We start from the raw sequence: 22,500 nt of genomic DNA, 5'->3' as shown, positions 1-22,500 counted from the left end.
TCAGTACAAAAAGGGCATTTATCTTGCACAGTTGGGTTCAAAATTGAAATAAAAGCATTGACTGCAACAATGCCATGTAGTACTCGCCACTGCAGATCTCCAACTTTTTTAGTCAATGGTGGCTTGTAAATTAAACCCCAAACAGGCTTAAAACCATCCTCAAACCATTAGGTGGTTTCTCCATGGCGTATCCACACGTTGTAATTTTTCTTTATTTATCACTCGTACACACACTTGATATAAAATCTTGCCCCCATTGTATCAAAAACAATATCTCTTAAAATTGAGGTGACTGAAAAATTCTCCATTTCTAAAACAGTCTTAGGTATAACCATACTTGGAAAGCGATCCATTTCATTTGGGACAGTTGGTAATGATAAAAAAGTCCAATCTTCTTTACTCCTTGTCTCTCGAAATTTTTTCAGCAAAAAATGAATTGTCCTTGTTGATCTTATGCCCAGTTTCTGTGCAAACGCATTGGTATTGTCCAAAAGTCTTTCCAGCCACTTCCATTAGGCTCTTCATTTTCACAATCTTAGCATTTGTCAAAATCTGTTTTAACCACGGTGTTGTATCGTCACATAAATCCAAAACGTGCACCATTAATCAGAGGTTCTTCTAAAAACCATTGCAAAGACTTGTAGGGCAAGGATCTTTTTATTTGTACCACACACCAAGCTTTTCTCACACTTTCATAAAAAGGAGAAATAAATCTCAGATCAAATTTAGTGCAGTCAGTCCAAAAAATATTTTTCCCAAAACCCCACTCACCAACCTTACCTAAAAGGCAAGAGGTTAACCCAGCCCACAGTACGTTTGATTTATATAAGAATCTCTGAACAAATTGCAGCCTAAAGGTTGCTTTTCTACTCTTGAGGTCTACAACACCTTGACCACCTTCTTCCTTCGGAAGATACAACACAGCCCTAGGCACCCAATGCAATTTATCCCAAAAAAAGTTTGTCATTTTGACTTGTATTTTTTCAAGAACCCAACAGGAGGCTCAGAAACAGATAATTTGTGCCATAACGAGGAGGCCTACCAGATTGTTAATGATCAGAGCCCTTCCCCTAAATGACATTTTAGGCAATATCCACTTCCACCTTTCTAATCTTCCTTCAACATTTTCACACACATTCTCCCAATTTTTCTTATTAGTTGATTTATCGCCTAGGAAGATTCCAAGGTATTTTAAACCAGACTGTGACCAGCTCATTCCACCTGGCAAAAACAGTTTTCCTCTTTCCATTCCCCAACCAAATACGCTGCACTTTTGGCCCAATTCACTTTTGCAGAGGAAAATTTCCCATACCCATTAACAATATTAACTAGCTTATCAATATCATTTTGCCCACTAATCAAAACCATTATATCATCAGCATATGCTGACAGTTTGATCGGTGGAAAGAGATTTTCACAATTAAAACCATCTAACCTGCTCTGATTTTATTTAGCATTGGTTCTAAAGCTATTGAATACAGCATACCCGATAGGGCACAACCTTGTCTTATACCTCTTTGAATTTTAAAAGGACTACCTAAGCCACCATTGACTTTCAATATACTTTCAATGTCACAATAGAGCACTTTAATCATAGCAATAAACTCAGGTGGGAAACCAAATGCCTTAAGAGTATGCCATAAAAACTGATGTTCCACCCGGTCAAACGCCTTTTCCTGGTCTATAGAAATCAGACCGACCTTTTGATTTAAGAGTCTAGAGACTTCCAACACATCTCGAATCAAAGATATGTTGTCCACTATTGATCTGTTGGGTACACAATAAGACTGATCTACATGGATGACCTGCCCCAATACCTCCCTCAGTCTGTTGGCCAAAGTTTTTGACAGAATCTTGTAATCGGTGCATAACAAAGACACTGGTCTCCAATTCTTAACCTCTTTGAGGTCACCTTTCTTCGGAAGTAAAGTTAAGACTGCTCTCCTGCAGCTTATTGGCAGTCGCCCTTCAGACAGACTGCTACTTAACACTGCAAGCAAGTCTTCTCCCAGGAAGTACCAGTATGCCTTATAAAATTCCACAGGCAGCCCATCTAGACCTGGTGCTTTGCCATTTTTCATGCTTTGCAGTGCCTTAAAAAGTTCATCTGCTGTCAAAAGATGCACCAGCCCAGCACACGACTCCTCAGTCATCTGTGGAAGACCTGCAAGGAGGTGATTCGTTGACTGGTCCTCTCTACATTCACAGGCATACAGCTCCCTATAGAAGCTAACAGCCCTTTTCCGAATGTCAGAGTCCCCAGTCAGATCTTTCCCATCCACAGACCGTAAACATTGAATGCTCTTTTTTTGGCCATTTTTCTTTTCCAGACTAAAGAAGAATCTGGACGGGGCATCCATTTCAGAAATACTCTGAAATCTGGACCTAACTAAAGCCCCTTGAGCTCTAGTGTCCAACAGATCAGCTAGTTCAACTTTTTTATCTTTAAGAGTCTGAATCTGGCCTGGATCTCCATGAGCTCCACACAACCCTTGGAGCTCCAAAATATCCATTTCCAAACTCCTAATATTTTGAAGAGTGTCCCCTGTGACATTAGAAGTATACTGATTACATAGTTTTTCTATCTTCAATTTCCCAATATCCCACCATTGTTGTATTGAAGTGAAATTAGTCTTTTGGCTTCTCCATCCCATCCAAAAAAAAAGTAAACATTGTTCAAAAACAGCATCCTCAATTAAAGCATTATTAAAATGCCAATATGCACTCTTTTGCTTAATAGATTTAATGAACACGCTAGCTTCCACCATTGAGTGGTCAGAAAAACCAACAGGGCAAATAGAGCAAGATTTAAAACACTGTACTTGATGTTTAAGACAATAAAAGTAATCCAATCGTGCTAAAGAAACACAATTGTCTTTTACATGAGCCCAAGTGTATTGCCTATCTTTAAAATGAAAATTCCTCCAAACATCACAAAGTTGGTGGGTTTTAATGATATTTGACAATTTACGTCTCGAAGCCATATGTGGTTCAATATGATTTCTGTCAATATCATAACACGTGCAATTAAAATCACCAGCAAGTATAAAAATATTCTCCATATCACACTGTTTGATACTTTCACCCAATGTTTCCAAAAATAACATTCTTTCAATAGGTTTAACAGGCGCATAGACATTAATCAATTCCATTGTGATATTTTCAAACCTGGCTATTAGCTTAATAACTCTACCTTCTATTATTTCAAAACTATCACAAGACATTGGCAGAAAATGTTTTGAAAACAAAACTGCTACCCCACAACTAAGAGAAGTCTTATGACTAAAGAAGATCTTTCCTTCCCAATCCTTCAGCCATTCTACTTCATTTTCTTTTGTACTATGAGTCTCTTGTAAAAACATAATGTCTATATTTTTAAGTTTGATTAAGTCATAGAGCTGCATCCGTTTTTTTGCATCCCTCATCCCATTAACATTCAGGGAGGCGATTTTAAAAGTGCTCATTATGAGGGAAGAGAGCAGCACTATAACCAAACAACAACATATTGCATTATTCTTGTGACTCATTCTGCGTTGTCTGGGTGCGCACTTTTTGCACAAGTTTCTTTAATCGATACACCTCTGTATTCGACAAACACTCATCGCCTTTGTGTTTCATTAGATTTTTTGCTGAGTCCAAAAAGAGAGAGAGGTCAGGAAAAAAATCTATCACTTCAACATTTCTCATGCCTTTTGTACTTTGTAAGAACTTCTTCATTCGCTCTAAACCATAGCCACTGCGATCTTGACTCAGATGATCTTCTACAGAGGCCTCAGACCCCTCTTGCTCACTTCCTGAATCAGATACATCAGACATATGCGTATTGTTCTCATCTTGCATCTTTTTCTTAAACTTTTCAGCTGCTTCACAAGAATTAGATTTTCTTTTCACTGCTGGAACTTTAAAAATGTTCTCCTCTTCATTAAAGATTCCATTCTCTACCTCATCAATCTCAATATCCAGTGTCTCATCACTTCTTAGGTTTCCCTTTTCACACCCCTTACTTCCACTGTCCTCCTTCTCAACATTTACATTTGTTTCTGCCATATCAGCTTGCCTATCTTTTTCCACATTCATTCCATGGTTTTGAAGGGGATTTTCAACTGCAGTGTTTACCACACTGCCTTTTTCAGGGCAAGCACGTGCTAAATGCCCTTCTTTTCCACATCCAAAGCACTTCATGTTTTCAGTTGTAGCAAAAATGACATAATCAAAACCCTCAACTTTGAATTTAAAAACAACATTTATTTCCTCAATATCCGTTTTTAAAATCATGTAAACAAACCGACGGAAAGAAACCACATGTTTCAACAGGGGAGACTTGCAACCCATCGGAATTTTTTTAATTGCAGACGCGAGCTGTCCGTATCTAGACAGTTCGCGTTGCAATGCTTCATCACTTATGAACGGAGGCACATTGGATAACAATACTTTCCTTGCAGGATTAACTAGTGGAAAAATCTTAACGAAACGATCGTTAAGAACTATACCACTTTCCACGATGTCATTAACTTTTTCAACTTTGTCCAAGAACAAAACAACAGCTCCGTTCATTCTAGAAGCAGATCGGATACTCTCGTGACCCACCACCTCTCCCACCGCTAAAACAGTGTCCTCGACCGAGCACTCAGCGCCGACCGGGACCTTCAGCCCGTGTCGGCGCGTGAGCTGCTCAAAACCAGCCCTCTCCGTCATCGTCGTAGCCGCAGCTAAAAGCTGTCCGACATGACCCACGAAACCGCTAGAACTAGTTTCAATGCTTTGTAACAGTACACAGAGAAAAATGATGTGAAATCCGTGAGAGGAAAAAACATTTAAAACTGACAGACCTTTAGATGAAAGGAAAAAACCGCAACCACTCTCCAAGTCACACTCCACTCACTCGACCAAACACTCACGCTCACGCATGCGCAGAGAGAGAGAGAGAGAGAGAGAGAGAGAGAGAGAGAGAGGGGGAGTGTGTGTGTGTGTGTGTGTGTGTGTGTGTGTGTGTGTGTGTGTGTGTGTGTGTGAGAGAGAGAGAGAGAGAGGGAGTGTGTGTGTGTGTGTGAGAGAGAGAGAGAGAGAGAGAGAGAGTGTGTGTGTGTGTGAGAGAGAGAGAGAGAGAGAGAGAGAGAGAGAGTGTGTGTGTGTGTGTGTGTGTGTGTGTGTGTGTGAGAGAGAGAGAGAGAGAGAGAGAGAGAGAGAGAGAGAGAGATTACAGTGTTTTCCACAATATCACTTTTCTCATTTTTCTCATCATCTATTAATACTTTTTTTCAAAATGAAGCAGGTTTTTTTTCTTCCTACAAATATCTGCTAGTGCAATAAACTTGTTTTGAATAAAGCGTGTTTTTTTTACCTCACCGGCAGATATTTGTTATTATTTTAATCATAAACATGTCATTTTGCTTCTCCAATAAATGTGTCTTGCTTTAAGAATGTTTAGATATTTGTGCTGGAAAACAAGACACGATGTTTTATTAACAACGCTCGGGAGGAGCATGTTCAGATAATTAACCTAATTAACATGGGAGGAGCTCGTTGCTTTAATCAGCATCAGGAGGCATATATACAGCAGGCTCAGTTCCTCCACCACATCTGCTCACTTCCGACTGTTCCTATCCCAACCTCAGGGGGCGATCTCGCACAGCACGCCAGATACGCAGATCTATTTAATTACATGCAAGTGTGAACTCGTGAAAGAAACACAGAGGAAGAACCTTTATCTTGATTTGTTGCATGTTTTTCACATTTTAAGCAGTCTTAATATCTCATGCACTTTCATTTCTCAGGTAAATGTTTCTTGCTTTAAGGATATTGTGTTTTGAGGAACAACAAGGACAATTATTTTTAGATCGTGTTCACGGACCGCACATTTGTCACAGAAACACATTTGGCTGTTGCTGTTTTGTGTGTATGAATTCATATATTTGTCACATAAATAAACAAGTTAATCTCAGAAGGGCTGGAATGAACACGGCATGACGTAACGTGTCCACAACACTCTTCGCTCTTGCTTCAGGGAATAGCTTCCTTTGATTCACGTGCCTGAACCGTTTAGTCATTCATCTTGATTTCCGGTTTTTCTTCACTCTCAGACTCACAGTCACACACACACACACACACACACACACACACACACACACACACACACACACACACACACACACACACACAGATCAAACATTTACATGATGCTGAATGGAGCTATTGGGTTGCATTCGAGTTTGCGGTGTTTAAAAACATGGTACTTTTCTTGATAGCCTCAACTATCCTCTTGCTGACCGTTTGCTATGAAGTAGGAAGACCTTTCTTAGGTGACCCAAAGCAGACAAACTGCTGATCAGTGGACACATGTATCCAGCGCTCTTACTGGACAGCTTTTCCTGGTCCTGATCTCTGAACGGAGGAGGGCAGAAGGCTTGCAAAACGATAGGCCGTTGGTCGGCACCTTAAGGACATAGCCCGGTTTAGGGTAAAGAAATGCCTTGACCGTCCCAGGTGCGAACTCAAGACGTGTGGAGGACACCATTAAGGCCTGAAGATCTCCTACTCTTTTAGGAGAACTAGATAAGAACTCAATACCGATAAGACCTGAAGATCTCCTACTCTTTTAAGAGAACTAGATAAGAACTCAATACCGATAAGGCCTGAAGATCTCCTACTCTTTTAAGAGAACTAGATAATAACTCGATACCGATAAGGCCTGAAGATCTCCTACTCTTTTAAGAGAACTAGATAAGAACTCAATACCGATAAGGCCTGAAGATCTCCTACTCTTTTAAGAGAACTAGATAAGAACTCAATACAGATAAGACCTGAAGATCTCCTACTCTTTTAAGAGAACTAGATAAGAACTCAATACCGATAAGACCTGAAGATCTCCTATTCTTTTTAAGAGAACTAGATAAGAACTCAATACCGATAAGACCTGAAGATCTCCTACTCTTTTTAAGAGAACTAGATAAGAACTCAATACCGATAAGGCCTGAAGATCTCCTACTCTTTTAAGAGAACTAGATAATAACTCGATACCGATAAGGCCTGAAGATCTCCTACTCTTTTAAGAGAACTAGATAAGAACTCAATACCGATAAGGCCTGAAGATCTCCTACTCTTTTAAGAGAACTAGATAAGAACTCAATATAGATAAGACCTGAAGATCTCCTACTCTTTTAAGAGAACTAGATAAGAACTCAATACCGATAAGACCTGAAGATCTCCTACTCTTTTTAAGAGAACTAGATAAGAACTCAATACCGATAAGACCTGAAGATCTCCTACTCTTTTTAAGAGAACTAGATAAGAACTCAATACCGATAAGACCTGAAGATCTCCTACTCTTTTTAAGAGAACTAGATAAGAACTCAATACTGATAAGACCAGAAGATCTCCTACTCTTTTAAGAGAACTAGATAAGAACTCAATATCGATAAGGCCTAAAGATCTCCTACTCTTTTAAGAGAAGAAAATGGCTAAAAAGAAGAATGTTTTTAAAATCAGAAACTTTTCTGAAACCGTATTAAGGGGTTTGAAGGGAGCTGTAGATAAGCCTTCTAAAACAATAGCCAATTCCCAGGCAGGAACCCTGGTACGAATTGCAGTCCTCAGCCTAATAAACGTGTTATTAGAGGGATCCTCCCCAAAGATGCACCATCCAAAGGGACAAGGTAAGCCGCTATGGCCTCCACGTATACTTTTAATGTAGAAGGGGATAGCCCTCCTGAAAACTCTAGCACTGAACCAACCGGACAGTTAACTGGATCCCACTGTCGCATTCTGTTCTTTCCACTTCAGGGCGTAAAGTTTCCTCGTAGACGGAACTCTGGAGTGAAGTATGGTCTCTAGAACCTCGGTTAAGAGACCAGAGTCTATGAGCTGGGCCCCCTCAGAGGCCAAACCCACAGGATCCAAATCTCTGGGCGGGGGGGAAGGTCCCTTCTGAACGGAATCTCCAAAGGAGAGCCATTGAGGAGGGATACTAGTCCGAGAACCAGTCGGCTCGGCCAATACGGTGCTACTATACGGTGCTACTAGCAATAGACATATCCCCGTCCTGGCGGAACTACTGGGAGGAGAGCAATCGGGGGACCAGACGTAGCCTTGGCCATGTCTATACCACAACATCCAACCCCAGGGCTGGTTGTGTGAGGGAGAACCAAAGTGGACAGTGCGTTGTGTCCTGAGACGCAAATAGATCCACTTCTGCTTGGCTGTAAATCTCCTATATACTGCATGCTCCACCACCTCGGAGTGGAGTCTCCAATCCCCTGGCCTCAGCTCCTGCCTCGACAGGAAGTCTGCTCTTATATTCTGGCACCCCAGGATATACACTGCCCTCAGGGAGAGTATCTTCCCTAGGGACCACAGGAGGATCTGGAGCGCCAGTTTGCATAGTTGACGTGAACGCAACCCCCCCTGATTATTTATGTAAGAGACCACTGATGTGTTGTCTGTACGGACAAGCACATGATGACCCCTCAGGTGTGGGAGAAAGTGATTAAGGGCCATGAAGACCACCATAATCTCCTGGCAGTTTATATGCCACAAAAGATGATGACTCCTCTACAGACAAAAGAGCTGTAAAACACTGGACCCTGGAATAGGAACCAAGGTTTCCTCCATATAACCAAGGCGTGGAGACATCCCCGCGTGATCTTGATCTTACGAAGTGCTTTATAGAGAAATCCTCAAGACACGCACCAATCAGCGCGTGGCCAGCGCTCAGATCGATGAATGAGTACAGGTGGTAGTAATCAAGAAAGCAAATACAGGGAGAGAGAAAGACAGAGAAAGAGAAAGAAACATACACTCCAACAACACTCAAGAAAGCAAATACAACACTCCTTGTATAAACAACAATAACAGTTTGAATATGTCCTTGGACGTAACAGCAGTCAAATGTCCGGGTGTGTGTATATGAGTTTTGACAAGTTTTATAGACTTGATATTGTTTCTTATTCAAAACGGGGGGAAATATAACACGCGAGCATCTGGTCAACTCTAGGCATCGCCCCATAACCATATAACTATGTGACGTTCCGTCTCGCCATCGGACCAGTGGCCGGCAGCATATCACCCTTGTGTACAGCAGTACATATGAAAGCGCTATATAAATGCCTCATTCATTCATTCAGGGACACACTTGCTTCAGACACCATCACACCATCCCAAAGCGGGAGTTCCCACGAAAGGGAACATATATTTTATTACTTTATTTCACTGTTAGGAGTCAAATTGAATATGCTGTTTAAAACATGCAACTATCACAAAGAATAATCCAAACACACACACATGACGGCAAACCTACTTTCTTTGACTTGCTGTGGCTGGGCGGCATGTTGGGGGCGGGACTATCAGTTTGACTGACCAATAGCAGATGGGGGCGGGATTATCAGTTTGACTGACCAATAGCAGATGGGGGCGGGATTATCAGTTTGACTGACCAATAGCAGATGGGGGCGGGATTATCAGTTTGACTGACCAATAGCAGATGGGGGCGGGGCAGATGAATCAACTGTGTCTGTGATTTTGAGAGGAAACGGAGTTTGGATTAGTTTGCTAATGAGCATCAGAAAATGGAAAATAGTAGAAGAAACCAGTGATGAATGAGCATCAGTCACTACTATCAGGATGAAGAGATGATTTCTGGGTGTAAAACCACATGCTTCATGCTGACCCTCTCTCTCTCTCTCTCTCTCTGTCAGGAGCGTGGGAAGGTCGGCGTGATCTTTAACGTGGGGACGGATGATATCGTCATCGAGGAGGCCGGCGTGATGGTCAGCGACGGGAAGTATCATGTGGTGCGATTCACTCGCAGCGGCGGGAACGCTACACTACAGGTGGACAATCTGCCCGTGATCGAGCGCTTCCCTTCAGGTGAACACACACACACACACACACACACACACACACACTGGCATTGAGGAAGATGTTTTTTGTGTAAAATGATGGTCATAAACTGTTAAACATTTGAAGGCTTCAATCTATCACACCAAACCTGTCTGTGGATCCGTCAAGCTTTATTTGTAAAGCGCTTTATACAGTGCAGATTTACACTGTATAGTAATAAACAGAATAATTACAGAAGCAGTGATGCAAACTTTTCCAATTTTTTCAAATCGAGGCACCAATCACAAACGTTGAGGCGGGCTTTACGCGATGACGATCGCTCTGATTGGTCTTTTATTTGAGTGACGTCCGTTGGTGACGCCCCTTTGGAATGAACAACTACATCTGGTGTCAGGCTACATTGTTATATCAATTCAGTTCAACTTCAACTTGTATGTATATATATATATAGATATATAGATATATATTTGTAGGTAATTAACTGTTTTTGACTACATTCAAGTAAGTTATATGTATATGTGGGTTTTTTTCTTTTTTTCTTTTTTTCTTTTCTTTTTTTCTTCATAAAATTATATTGGGGTTAACTTGTGTATATATATATATGGAATTGTTTCCTGTGTATGTTGCTTGTTGTTTCCATGTAAGTGTTCTCTTAATTAAGTAATTAGTGGGGTTATTAGGCTTGTTCAGACCCAATCAAGCTAATTGTAATCACAGGGTGGGTCAGTTGATTGTAAGGCCTATATATCTCTGTATCACATGTGGTTTATCATTTGCCTGAAGAAGACCCAGTAGGGTCGAAACGTTGCAATTTTATTAAATATGGGAGTTAGTAGCAGTGTTGCGGACATTACAATCCTTTCGTTTTATATATATATAGCACATTTATAGCAATGTTATTGCCACAGTAATAGTTAAAAACTTACATATATGAAATATTGACCAAGTCTAGCAAATGAAGGCATGACACACACTGTTAGACACACACACCCTCACACAACTGTATCGTGAGATCAGTGTAGAGAGAAAATAAAAAACTAAATAAAAATAAGTTATTACTTCAATTAACAGAATACCCTTGACTAAGTTTTCAACTGAGACTCAAAAATGTCTATTGTTGGATCTTGCCAGATATTGAAGGTTCAGTTATTCATAAGTTTAGTTCAATAACTGTGTAAAGTTCACCAGTTATGATATGAATATGATTCATCTGTAAAGCTGTTGAACAGCAGGTTATATGATCGATCTCTGCTGATGAACTGTGTGTCTTTGATTGGTGTGGAGTGTCACCGCATTAAACTCGCCCATGATCCTCTCTAATATACAGCTGAATATGAATATATACTGGAGTCATAAAGACTGACATGAGGAGTGTGCGCATGCTAATGACGCTGGGCTCCTCCCGCAGTGTGACGCGGAGACCGGAGGAATATAAATACCCCGTGACCCAGTTAGCGCAGTGGAATTGTGGGTAGAATGCTGAGCAGAATCTGAACCCCGTCCGGGATTGATCCGAGTCTCGGAGCCGTCGCCATAGCAACGGGTTCTGGAGGGAAGTGAGCGTGAACTGGGTTAGAAGTGGAGTCCTGCTGAAGGGCATTAATGAGTGTGTTATTGATCACGTCTGAGAAACGGTGAAGTCGGACGTGGAAACCACAGATCTGGAGCTTGAGGATAAATGCATGTCATCACTGTAATTCTGTCATGATGTGAACAGTTAGCACATGTTAGTGTGATCACAGGACTTGTCATGTGAAACCGCTCATAACGGCCAGTTTACATCCAGTGTGGAGGTTTTGTGTCTTACTTTTTATTGTTTACATTTGAAGAATTTTTGTATTGATTGTGACTGACAGCAAACAAAGTGGAAGAGAGATTTTATTTAATCTCTCATCAAAATAAAATAAAATGTAAAATAAATTAAATTAAGTTTAATTATTTATTTTTAATTTTATTATTGCTCTGTAGACGGAGTTGATATTTGAGGGGTGAGATTGACTTTCATCGTGAGTTCAGTGTGTGTTGATTATAAAGAGAAGCGGACTGAACCGAGACCATCCATCGCTTCTCTAATGCCTCATTCACATCATGTCAGAATTACTGTAAATACTTGAAATTTCCTTTCTAAGGTCTCTCAGAATGAGTCCATATTTAAGGAGACTTTATTAATTATTGTTGTGTGTGTGTGTGTGTGTGTGTGTGTGTGTGTGTGTGTGTGTGTGTGTGTGTGTGTGTGTGTGTGTGTGTGTGTGTGTGTGTGTGTGTGTGAATCCTGCGTCTCCAGAAGCACAGAGACGAGCTGCTGTGTGTGTGTGTGTGTGTGTGTGTGTGCGTGTGTGTGTGTGTGTGTGTGTGTGTGTGTGTGTGTGTGTGTGTGTGTGTGTGTGTGTGTGTGTGTGTGTGTGTGTGTGTGTGTGTGTGTGTGTGTGTGTGTGTGTGTGTGTGTGTGTGTGTGAATCCTGCGTCTCCAGAAGCACAGAGACGAGCTGCTGTGTGTGCGTGTGTGTGTGTGTGTGTGTGTGTGAATCCTGCGTCTCCAGAAGCACATAGACGAGCTGCTGTGTGTGTGAAGTGACACACAGATAAAGATGTCACTTTCCAAGATAAGACTTGTGTGAAACGAGAGAATGAGACAGCATCTGATGTGTTTATATAAATGTTGTGAGGGCTGTTTTCATCTCACACACACACACACACACACACACACACACACACACACACACACACACACACACACACACAGTCTCGCACTGATCTCAAATGTAAAAAAAACCAGAGGTGTAAAATACTCAAAAATTAGACAAGTGCAAATAAATTGTATTGTGGAAGTGGAAGTATGGATACTGTGTGAATTACTTACTCGATTAAAAATATCTATCTAAAAACATACTAGAGTGAAAGTAAAAGAACTTTACATGTAATTATGACAGGACACTACAGGTGAACGGGGTAATTTCATTAACGAATACTGTAGATATCACCATACTTAACCAGTTAATTAATACCAGGCCATTACATTTTCTATTACAAGTTTTCTGAAAAGTTATATTTAAAATCATTCTATGCATTAAATGCACTAATTAGCATACATTTCAATAATATAAATATGAACATTAAATAAAGCCAGATTCAAAAATGATTGCTTGATTGTGTTGAGATATTAGAGTCAAAAGAATTTATAGAGGGGAATTTGCCCTCTTGTAATCAACTGATCTCGCTAATAAAGCTGGATGTGTTCATATATGACCAGGAGGAGTGATCTCGCTAATAAAGCTGATGATTATATATGACCAGGAGGAGTGATCTCGCTAATAAAGCTGATGTTTATATATGACCAGGAGGAGTGATCTCGCTAATAAAGCTGATGTTTATATATGACCAGGAGGAGTGATCTCGCTAATAAAGCTGGATGTGTTCATATATGACCAGGAGGAGTGATCTCGCTAATAAAGCTGATGATTATATATGACCAGGAGGAGTGATCTCGCTAATAAAGCTGATGATTATATATGACCAGGAGGAGTGATCTCGCTAATAAAGCTGATGATTATATATGACCAGGAGGAGTGATCTCGCTAATAAAGCTGATGATTATATATGACCAGGAGGAGTGATCTCGCTAATAAAGCTGATGTTTATATATGACCAGGAGGAGTGATCTCGCTAATAAAGCTGATGTTCATATATGACCAGGAGGAGTGATCTCGCTAATAAAGCTGATGATTATATATGACCAGGAGGAGTGATCTCGCTAATAAAGCTGATGTTCATATATGACCAGGAGGAGTGATCTCGCTAATAAAGCTGATGTTTATATATGACCAGGAGGAGTGATCTCGCTAATAAAGCTGATGTTTATATATGACCAGGAGGAGTGATCTCGCTAATAAAGCTGATGTTCATATATGACCAGGAGGAGTGATCTCGCTAATAAAGCTGATGTTTATATATGACCAGGAGGAGTGATCTCGCTAATAAAGCTGATGATTATATATGACCAGGAGGAGTGATCTCGCTAATAAAGCTGATGTTTATATATGACCAGGAGGAGTGATCTCGCTAATAAAGCTGATGTTCATATATGACCAGGAGGAGTGATCTCGCTAATAAAGCTGATGTTTATATATGACCAGGAGGAGTGATCTCGCTAATAAAGCTGATGTTTATATATGACCAGGAGGAGTGATCTCGCTAATAAAGCTGATGTTCATATATGACCAGGAGGAGTGATCTCGCTAATAAAGCTGATGTTTATATATGACCAGGAGGAGTGATCTCACTAATAAAGCTGATGTTCATATATGACCAGGAGGAGTGATCTCGCTAATAAAGCTGATGTTCATATATGACCAGGAGGAGTGATCTCGCTAATAAAGCTGATGATTATATATGACCAGGAGGAGTTATCTCGCTAATAAAGCTGATGTTTATATATGACCAGGAGGAGTGATCTCGCTAATAAAGCTGGATGTGTTTATATATGACCAGGAGAAGTGATCTCGCTAATAAAGCTGATGTTTATATATGACCAGGAGGAGTGATCTCGCTAATAAAGCTGATGTTTATATATGACCAGGAGGAGTGATCTCGCTAATAAAGCTGATGATTATATATGACCAGGAGGAGTGATCTCGCTAATAAAGCTGATGATTATATATGACAAGGAGGAGTGATCTCGCTAATAAAGCTGATGTTTATATATGACCAGGAGGAGTGATCTCGCTAATAAAACTGATGTTTATATATGACCAGGAGGAGTGATCTCGCTAATAAAACTGATGTTTATATATGACCAGGAGGAGTGATCTCGCTAATAAAACTGATGTTTATATATGACCAGGAGGAGTGATCTCGCTAATAAAGCTGATGTTTATATATGACCAGGAGGAGTGATCTCGCTAATAAAGCTGATGATTATATATGACCAGGAGGAGTTATCTCGCTAATAAAGCTGATGTTTATATATGACCAGGAGGAGTGATCTCACTAATAAAGCTGATGTTTATATATGACCAGGAGGAGTGATCTCACTAATAAAGCTGATGTTTATATATGACCAGGAGGAGTGATCTCGCTAATAAAACTGATGTTTATATATGACCAGGAGGAGTGATCTCGCTAATAAAGCTGATGTTTATATATGACCAGGAGGAGTGATCTCGCTAATAAAGCTGATGATTATATATGACCAGGAGGAGTGATCTCGCTAATAAAGCTGATGTTTATATATGACCAGGAGGAGTGATCTCGCTAATAAAGCTGATGTTTATATATGACCAGGAGGAGTGATCTCGCTAATAAAGCTGATGTTTATATATGACCAGGAGGAGTGATCTCGCTAATAAAGCTGATGTTTATATATGACCAGGAGGAGTGATCTCGCTAATAAAACTGATGTTTATATATGACCAGGAGGAGTGATCTCGCTAATAAAGCTGATGTTTATATATGACCAGGAGGAGTGATCTCGCTAATAAAGCTGATGTTTATATATGACCAGGAGGAGTGATCTCGCTAATAAAGCTGATGTTCATATATGACCAGGAGGAGTGATCTCGCTAATAAAGCTGATGTTTATATATGACCAGGAGGAGTGATCTCGCTAATAAAGCTGATGTTTATATATGACCAGGAGGAGTGATCTCGCTAATAAAGCTGATGTTTATATATGACCAGGAGGAGTGATCTCGCTAATAAAGCTGATGTTTATATATGACCAGGAGGAGTGATCTCGCTAATAAAGCTGATGTTTATATATGACCAGGAGGAGTTATCTCGCTAATAAAGCTGATGTTTATATATGACCAGGAGGAGTGATCTCGCTAATAAAGCTGATGTTTATATATGACCAGGAGGAGTGATCTCGCTAATAAAGCTGATGATTATATATGACCAGGAGGAGTGATCTCGCTAATAAAGCTGATGATTATATATGACCAGGAGGAGTGATCTCGCTAATAAAGCTGATGTTTATATATGACCAGGAGTAGTGATCTCGCTAATAAAGCTGATGTTTATATATGACCAGGAAGAGTTATCTCGCTAATAAAGCTGATGTTTATATATGACCAGGAGGAGTGATCTCGCTAATAAAGCTGATGTTTATATATGACCAGGAGGAGTGATCTCGCTAATAAAGCTGATGATTATATATGACCAGGAGGAGTGATCTCGCTAATAAAGCTGATGTTTATATATGACCAGGAGGAGTGATCTCGCTAATAAAGCTGATGATTATATATGACCAGGATGAGTGATCTCGCTAATAAAGCTGATGTTTATATATGACCAGGAGGAGTGATCTCGCTAATAAAGCTGATGTTTATATATGACCATGAGGAGTGATCTCGCTAATAAAGCTGATGTTTATATATGACCAGGAGGAGTGATCTCGCTAATAAAGCTGATGATTATATATGACCAGGAGGAGTGATCTCGCTAATAAAGCTGATGATTATATATGACCAGGAGGAGTGATCTCGCTAATAAAGCTGATGTTTATATATGACCAGGAGTAGTGATCTCGCTAATAAAGCTGATGTTTATATATGACCAGGAAGAGTTATCTCGCTAATAAAGCTGATGTTTATATATGACCAGGAGGAGTGATCTCGGTAATAAAGCTGATGTTTATATATGACCAGGAGTAGTGATCTCGCTAATAAAGCTGATGTTTATATATGACCAGGAAGAGTTATCTCGCTAATAAAGCTGATGTTTATATATGACCAGGAGGAGTGATCTCGCTAATAAAGCTGATGTTTATATATGACCAGGAGGAGTGATCTCGCTAATAAAGCTGATGTTTATATATGACCAGGAGGAGTGATCTCGCTAATAAAGCTGATGTTTATATATGACCAGGAGGAGTGATCTCGCTAATAAAGCTGATGTTTATATATGACCAGGAGGAGTGATCTCGCTAATAAAGCTGATGTTTATATATGACCAGGAGAAGTGATCTCGCTAATAAAGCTGATGATTATATATGACCAGGAGGAGTGATCTCGCTAATAAAGCTGATGTTTATATATGACCAGGAGGAGTGATCTCGCTAATAAAGCTGATGATTATATATGACCAGGAGGAGTGATCTCGCTAATAAAGCTGATGATTATATATGACCAGGAGGAGTGATCTCGCTAATAAAGCTGATGTTTATATATGACCAGGAGGAGTGATCTCGCTAATAAAGCTGATGATTATATATGACCAGGAGGAGTGATCTCGCTAATAAAGCTGATGTTTATATATGACCAGGAGGAGTGATCTCGCTAATAAAGCTGATGATTATATATGACCAGGAGGAGTTATCTCGCTAATAAAGCTGATGTTTATATATGACCAGGAGGAGTGATCTCGCTAATAAAGCTGATGATTATATATGACCAGGAGGAGTGATCTCGCTAATAAAGCTGATGATTATATATGACCAGGAGGAGTTATCTCGCTAATAAAGCTGATGTTTATATATGACCAGGAGGAGTGATCTCGCTAATAAAGCTGATGATTATATATGACCAGGAGGAGTGATCTCGCTAATAAAGCTGATGTTTATATATGACCAGGAGGAGTGATCTCGCTAATAAAGCTGATGATTATATATGACCAGGAGGAGTGATCTCGCTAATAAAGCTGATGTTTATATATGACCAGGAGGAGTGATCTCGCTAATAAAGCTGATGTTTATATATGACCAGGAGGAGTGATCTCGCTAATAAAGCTGATGTTTATATATGACCAGGAGGAGTGATCTCGCTAATAAAGCTGATGTTTATATATGACCAGGAGTAGTGATCTCGCTAATAAAGCTGATGTTTATATATGACCAGGAGGAGTGATCTCGCTAATAAAGCTGATGTTTATATATGACCAGGAGGAGTGATCTCGCTAATAAAGCTGATGTTTATATATGACCAGGAGGAGTGATCTCGCTAATAAAGCTGATGATTATATATGACCAGGAGGAGTGATCTCGCTAATAAAGCTGATGATTATATATGACCAGGAGTAGTGATCTCGCTAATAAAGCTGATGTGTTCATATATGACCAGGAGGAGTGATCTCGCTAATAAAGCTGATGATTATATATGACCAGGAGGAGTGATCTCGCTAATAAAGCTGATGTTTATATATGACCAGGAGGAGTGATCTCGCTAATAAAGCTGATGTTTATATATGACCAGGAGGAGTGATCTCGCTAATAAAGCTGATGTTTATATATGACCAGGAGGAGTGATCTCGCTAATAAAACGGACACTGATGGCCACTGCGGGTACAGATGCATGAGGGGATTTTGATTCGATCATTTGCAGTCGAGATGCAGGAGTTATTAAGAGTCAGTCGCTCTGCTAGCAGTGACTTCATTAAACAGATAATAATAGATAATTAAAGAACTGACAACTCTGAGTTCACTACAACGCCAACTCTCCCTCATAGAGACACACGAGATGTCATGCCAGCAGATTCTCACATTCTCAGTATGATCTTCTCTCACAATAAGTGTTTATATATGAATCATAATGATGGTCCTGCAGCGACACACTGATTTATTCTCAGTGTCTGTGTCCGTGTCTACAAATCAAACAGGTTTGGTGTGATCATTGCTATTATAGCTTGTATTCATATTTTGAATTTGTTTTCATTTTTACATTTTCTACTTGCATTGGTTGTGTTCTTGTTATTTTTAATAGTATGTGATTTTTAATATGTCTATATAGTTTTGTTTACTTCAGGTTACGTTATTGTTATTTTAGTACTTGAGTGAAATGCAACAAAAATGGAAAAGCTTCCTTAATTCTTTTTTTTTTCAGGTACAGAAATGTTTTTTTATGGTTTTCTGTTTAGTTGGTGAAAATCAAACTAAATCAATGCGCTCGAGAACTTTCGGTTATTTGACCTGAAACAGAAAACATCTTCCTGCAGTTTTGATGTTCACCAGGACTGATATGAAAATGTTCTTTATGCATTTTTAATGAGAACCACAACGATTTGATGTTGCTTGTCCACATTCACCATGACACTTTAATGCACTGTAATTATCCATAAGTAATATTCAACCTCTAAAATGACTCATAAATATGCTTAACTCATGTTTAAAACATATGGTAACCAGAGCTTGGTTCACTTTCTAACCTCGAAAACGATGTTTAAAGCCTTGAAGGTGTTAAATCTGATTTTAAAGTTCATAACCTGCTAAACGTTCTCTCTAACCTCTAATCTTTAACCTTTGACCTTCCAGATTGTAACCTGTTGAATTTGTTTGTTCTTCAAAGGGAACTTTGATAATGAACGGCTGGCTATTGCTAGGCAAAGAATCCCGTACCGACTCGGTCGGGTAGTTGACGAATGGCTACTCGACAAAGGTAATTAAACAGCACAAACCCCACTAATGAACGATCTGTCTAATCACGCTAAACACATCTCTGATGAAGTGCACGCCCAGAGACGCAGCGGAAAACATCAGCGCACAGCGATTTCCACATGCGGAAAATCAGGCTAAATATGAGTAGAGACATCAAAATTACCAGTGTTTAATTACTCTGTCGAATTCGAAGAAGTGTTTCTTGCTAACGATTTCTACTGGCGACGAATGAGTTGCGCTGCGATCCTCAGATGTGTGATGTTCATGTGTCTGACAATGGGACTGCACTTCTCCAGAGTATTAACCTCACCAATAACCCCACATAACCCTCCCTAACCCCCAACACCAGCACTGGTCACTGGTCACCTCCAGAGTTAAAGGGACTCTATTTCTGTTTCATCCGCGCTGGCGTCGCTCGCTCTAAATTTATTCCAACTTTAACCCTTTGTGTCCAGAAGCTCCTCACTTCCTGTCCCACATGTGCTAAATTAATTCACTTCCTGATTTTGAGAGCAGAAATTAGAAATCGCATCTAATTCTTTTAGCTTTAACCAGTCGGAACAGGAATGATGCATGGATATATTGTGGATGCGAGAATTAAGTCACATTTATTTATACAGCGCTTTTCACAATACAGAGTGTTTCAAAGCAGCTTTACAGAGATAACAGGAAAATAATGCAACCAAGTGTGTTTCCAGAAGAAAATAGTGTCACAGTCCAGCTTAAGTACGTTCAGTGATGCTTCATTTCTGTTGTAAAAAAGTTATTAATTTAGTTCATTTATATATATAGCCGCTCTGGAGTGAACCGTGATGTCATCGTCCAGATCAGCTCAGGTCTCATATAATGCTGTCAATGCAGGAGATCAATATTATTGATGAACATTAAATTAAATGTTAAATTGAATGTCCCCAACTAAGCAAGCCAAAAGCAAATGGCAATTGGTAGAAATGTAACAAATATCTTTGTCAATTTGGACTGTTTGAAATTTCAGCGTATGATTGATGAACTCATGCCATGTGGTTTTACACTGTAAAAGAGTGCCGTTCTTCCTCAGTATATCTTGCTTTATAGTACAAATATCTGAACATTCTTAAATCAATATGCATTTACTCGCGTATACCAATGGGCCAAAAATAAACTTCATTCAAAAGGAAAACACGTTTATATTTCTGATCCCATTGGCAGATATTTGTTCTTGTTTCAATAATAAACACATTTTTAGTAATTACTCAGAAAACAAGACGTCTTATCAGCTTTGATTTCGCATCTAAAGTAATTGTATCTTGATTTGAGAATGTTTAGATATGAGTGCTGGAAAACAAGATGAACAACAGCACTAAAATCATATGTATTAAGAAGTGACATGCAAATCAATGCGTTTGTAAAGCAAAGTTGCAGGATCAAGACATGTTTATATTGAGATATCCTGGAGAAGCTGAGAGTGAGAGCGTTGAGGTGTAGATGTGCTGGTCAACACCAGTAAAACTGATGTGATCAGATGTTTATTAAAGTATTTCAGTGTAGAGGACGCTCTGACAACTCAAAGGGTTAAAGAAACTGATTTACTGACGGAAACGTAAAGGTTTGCGCAGAATTAACCGAAGACTCGAGCGTTCTTCTAAACCCTGAGGGCCACCGCTGTTCTTCTCGTTGTAGTTCTCATTGGATTAGATAAAGTTGAAGCCCTCAGTCATAAACCGGTTTCTAAACTCACATAACCGAATGAAGACCGATCCGATGAAGAATACGGATTATTAGTTCCATCAGACGAACTGTCTAAATAGAGCTAACCGCATGCAGCGCTGGAATGAGTCTCAGAGGGTTAAACACTCAAACTATTCTGTGTCAAAGTTTTTGTGGATGATCCATTGAAAGAGTAAACGTTCTACTTGTTGTTTTGGAACGTTTGCCGAGAGAATACGGTCCCTTTAACACATAAATGTGTGCGAATAAACGATGTGTTGATTCATGTTTGTCTGTCAATGCAGTTTGGACTATTGAGTTTTAGGATTGTCAACATGAAATAGAAATAAATCACTGATTCATATTCCTGCTCTTATTGTGAATGAACCATCAGTGACGTTAGAAACGGAATTAATGTTTTTGTCTGTATAATCTTTAACAATCCTTATAATCCTACAGGAGAATGTTTCATTAAGGCAAGACACTAAAGGATTTGTTGTTGTTTTTGCACTGGTACATTTTGATATTTTGCTTCCATAACTTGTCTTCTTTCAGACTAGTGGAAAGAACACATTTCAATGTTTATTTATTGCACTTTATCTATTTGCGTTTCAATTACAATACATATCAATAAATCAGTTTTTTCTCCACTTCAGTAACACTTACATACACCACAATTTACAGTTTCATTCATATCTATATTCTGAAGGTTTTTACTGAGGGGTTTGTTCATATATCATTCAACCTGATTTTTATGAAATTTTGTTCCTAAAAACATGGAGAAAATATGTTTTTTTTTCTGTCTGTTGACAGTATTTTCCTATTTATGGAGTGATAAAAAGAGAAATCAAAAATCCCTTCTATAAAAACCTTTAACTCTAATATCTCAACAAAATCAAACAAGAATTTTGAACTTGACTCTATCCAGTGTTCATATTTATACTCTGGAAATGTATGCAAGTTAGTGATGATAAGATAATGTATCATTTGTATATTTAAACAAAACATTCTAGAAAAAGGAAACACTTTACAATAAGATTCATTAGTTAACATGAATTAATGTATTAACAATCATGAACCATGAGCAATACATTTGTGTAATTTTTTTTTACGTTAGTTATAAAAATAAATGAAAGCTAAATGTCTGGCAATATGTGGGTAAAATACTTTTTTTAAATATAGTTTTTCAACACGTAATGTTTTAAACACTAGTATTTAATTTTTTTTAACTCTACATTTTTGCAGTAAAATTAATATTTTAAAGAAGATCTACATTAATTATTTTCATGGTAGATAACATGGAACATGAGCCATGCTGTAGGCTTTCTGTCGCCTGGTGGAAAACAAACTCTCAGCTCTATAACCAGTAGATGGCAGCAGAGGACCACTCAGCTCATGTTAGTTCACAGTGCATCAACTATTCGTAAATGTGGAAATTAACATTAACAAAGTTTAATAAATGCTGTATAAGTGGAGTTCATTATTAGTGCATGCTAACTACTGTAGTCAACTAATGTTAACTAATGAGCCTGGTTGTGAAGTGTTACCCAGAAGTCTTGCTGTTCTGTGATGAGTCGGCTGGGTGAGTGTGGGGATCTGTCGACAGTTTTCACCTG

At 39.2% G+C, this 22,500-nt stretch overlaps 1 protein-coding gene across 6 annotated transcripts in view; it reads left to right on the top strand.

Moving 5' to 3' along the window:
* The window catches only part of nrxn2b (neurexin 2b), a 249,335-nt gene that overhangs the window by 190,564 nt on the left and 36,271 nt on the right, over positions 1 to 22,500 (top strand). For all 6 annotated transcript variants that reach the window (XM_079603466.1, XM_079603464.1, XM_079603465.1 and 3 more), the window contains 2 exons: positions 9,690 to 9,861; positions 19,110 to 19,199. In XM_079603466.1, coding sequence (XP_079459592.1) covers positions 9,690 to 9,861; positions 19,110 to 19,199 — 262 coding nt within the window. The remainder of the gene's footprint in view (positions 1 to 9,689; positions 9,862 to 19,109; positions 19,200 to 22,500) is intronic.

Source organism: Phoxinus phoxinus (genome assembly GCF_949152265.1).
Source record: "Phoxinus phoxinus genome assembly, chromosome: 2".
NCBI classification, from domain to species: domain Eukaryota; kingdom Metazoa; phylum Chordata; class Actinopteri; order Cypriniformes; family Leuciscidae; genus Phoxinus; species Phoxinus phoxinus.
The sequence above is the reverse complement of the archived record's forward strand: the minus strand, read 5'-3'. Positions and strand labels throughout refer to the sequence as shown.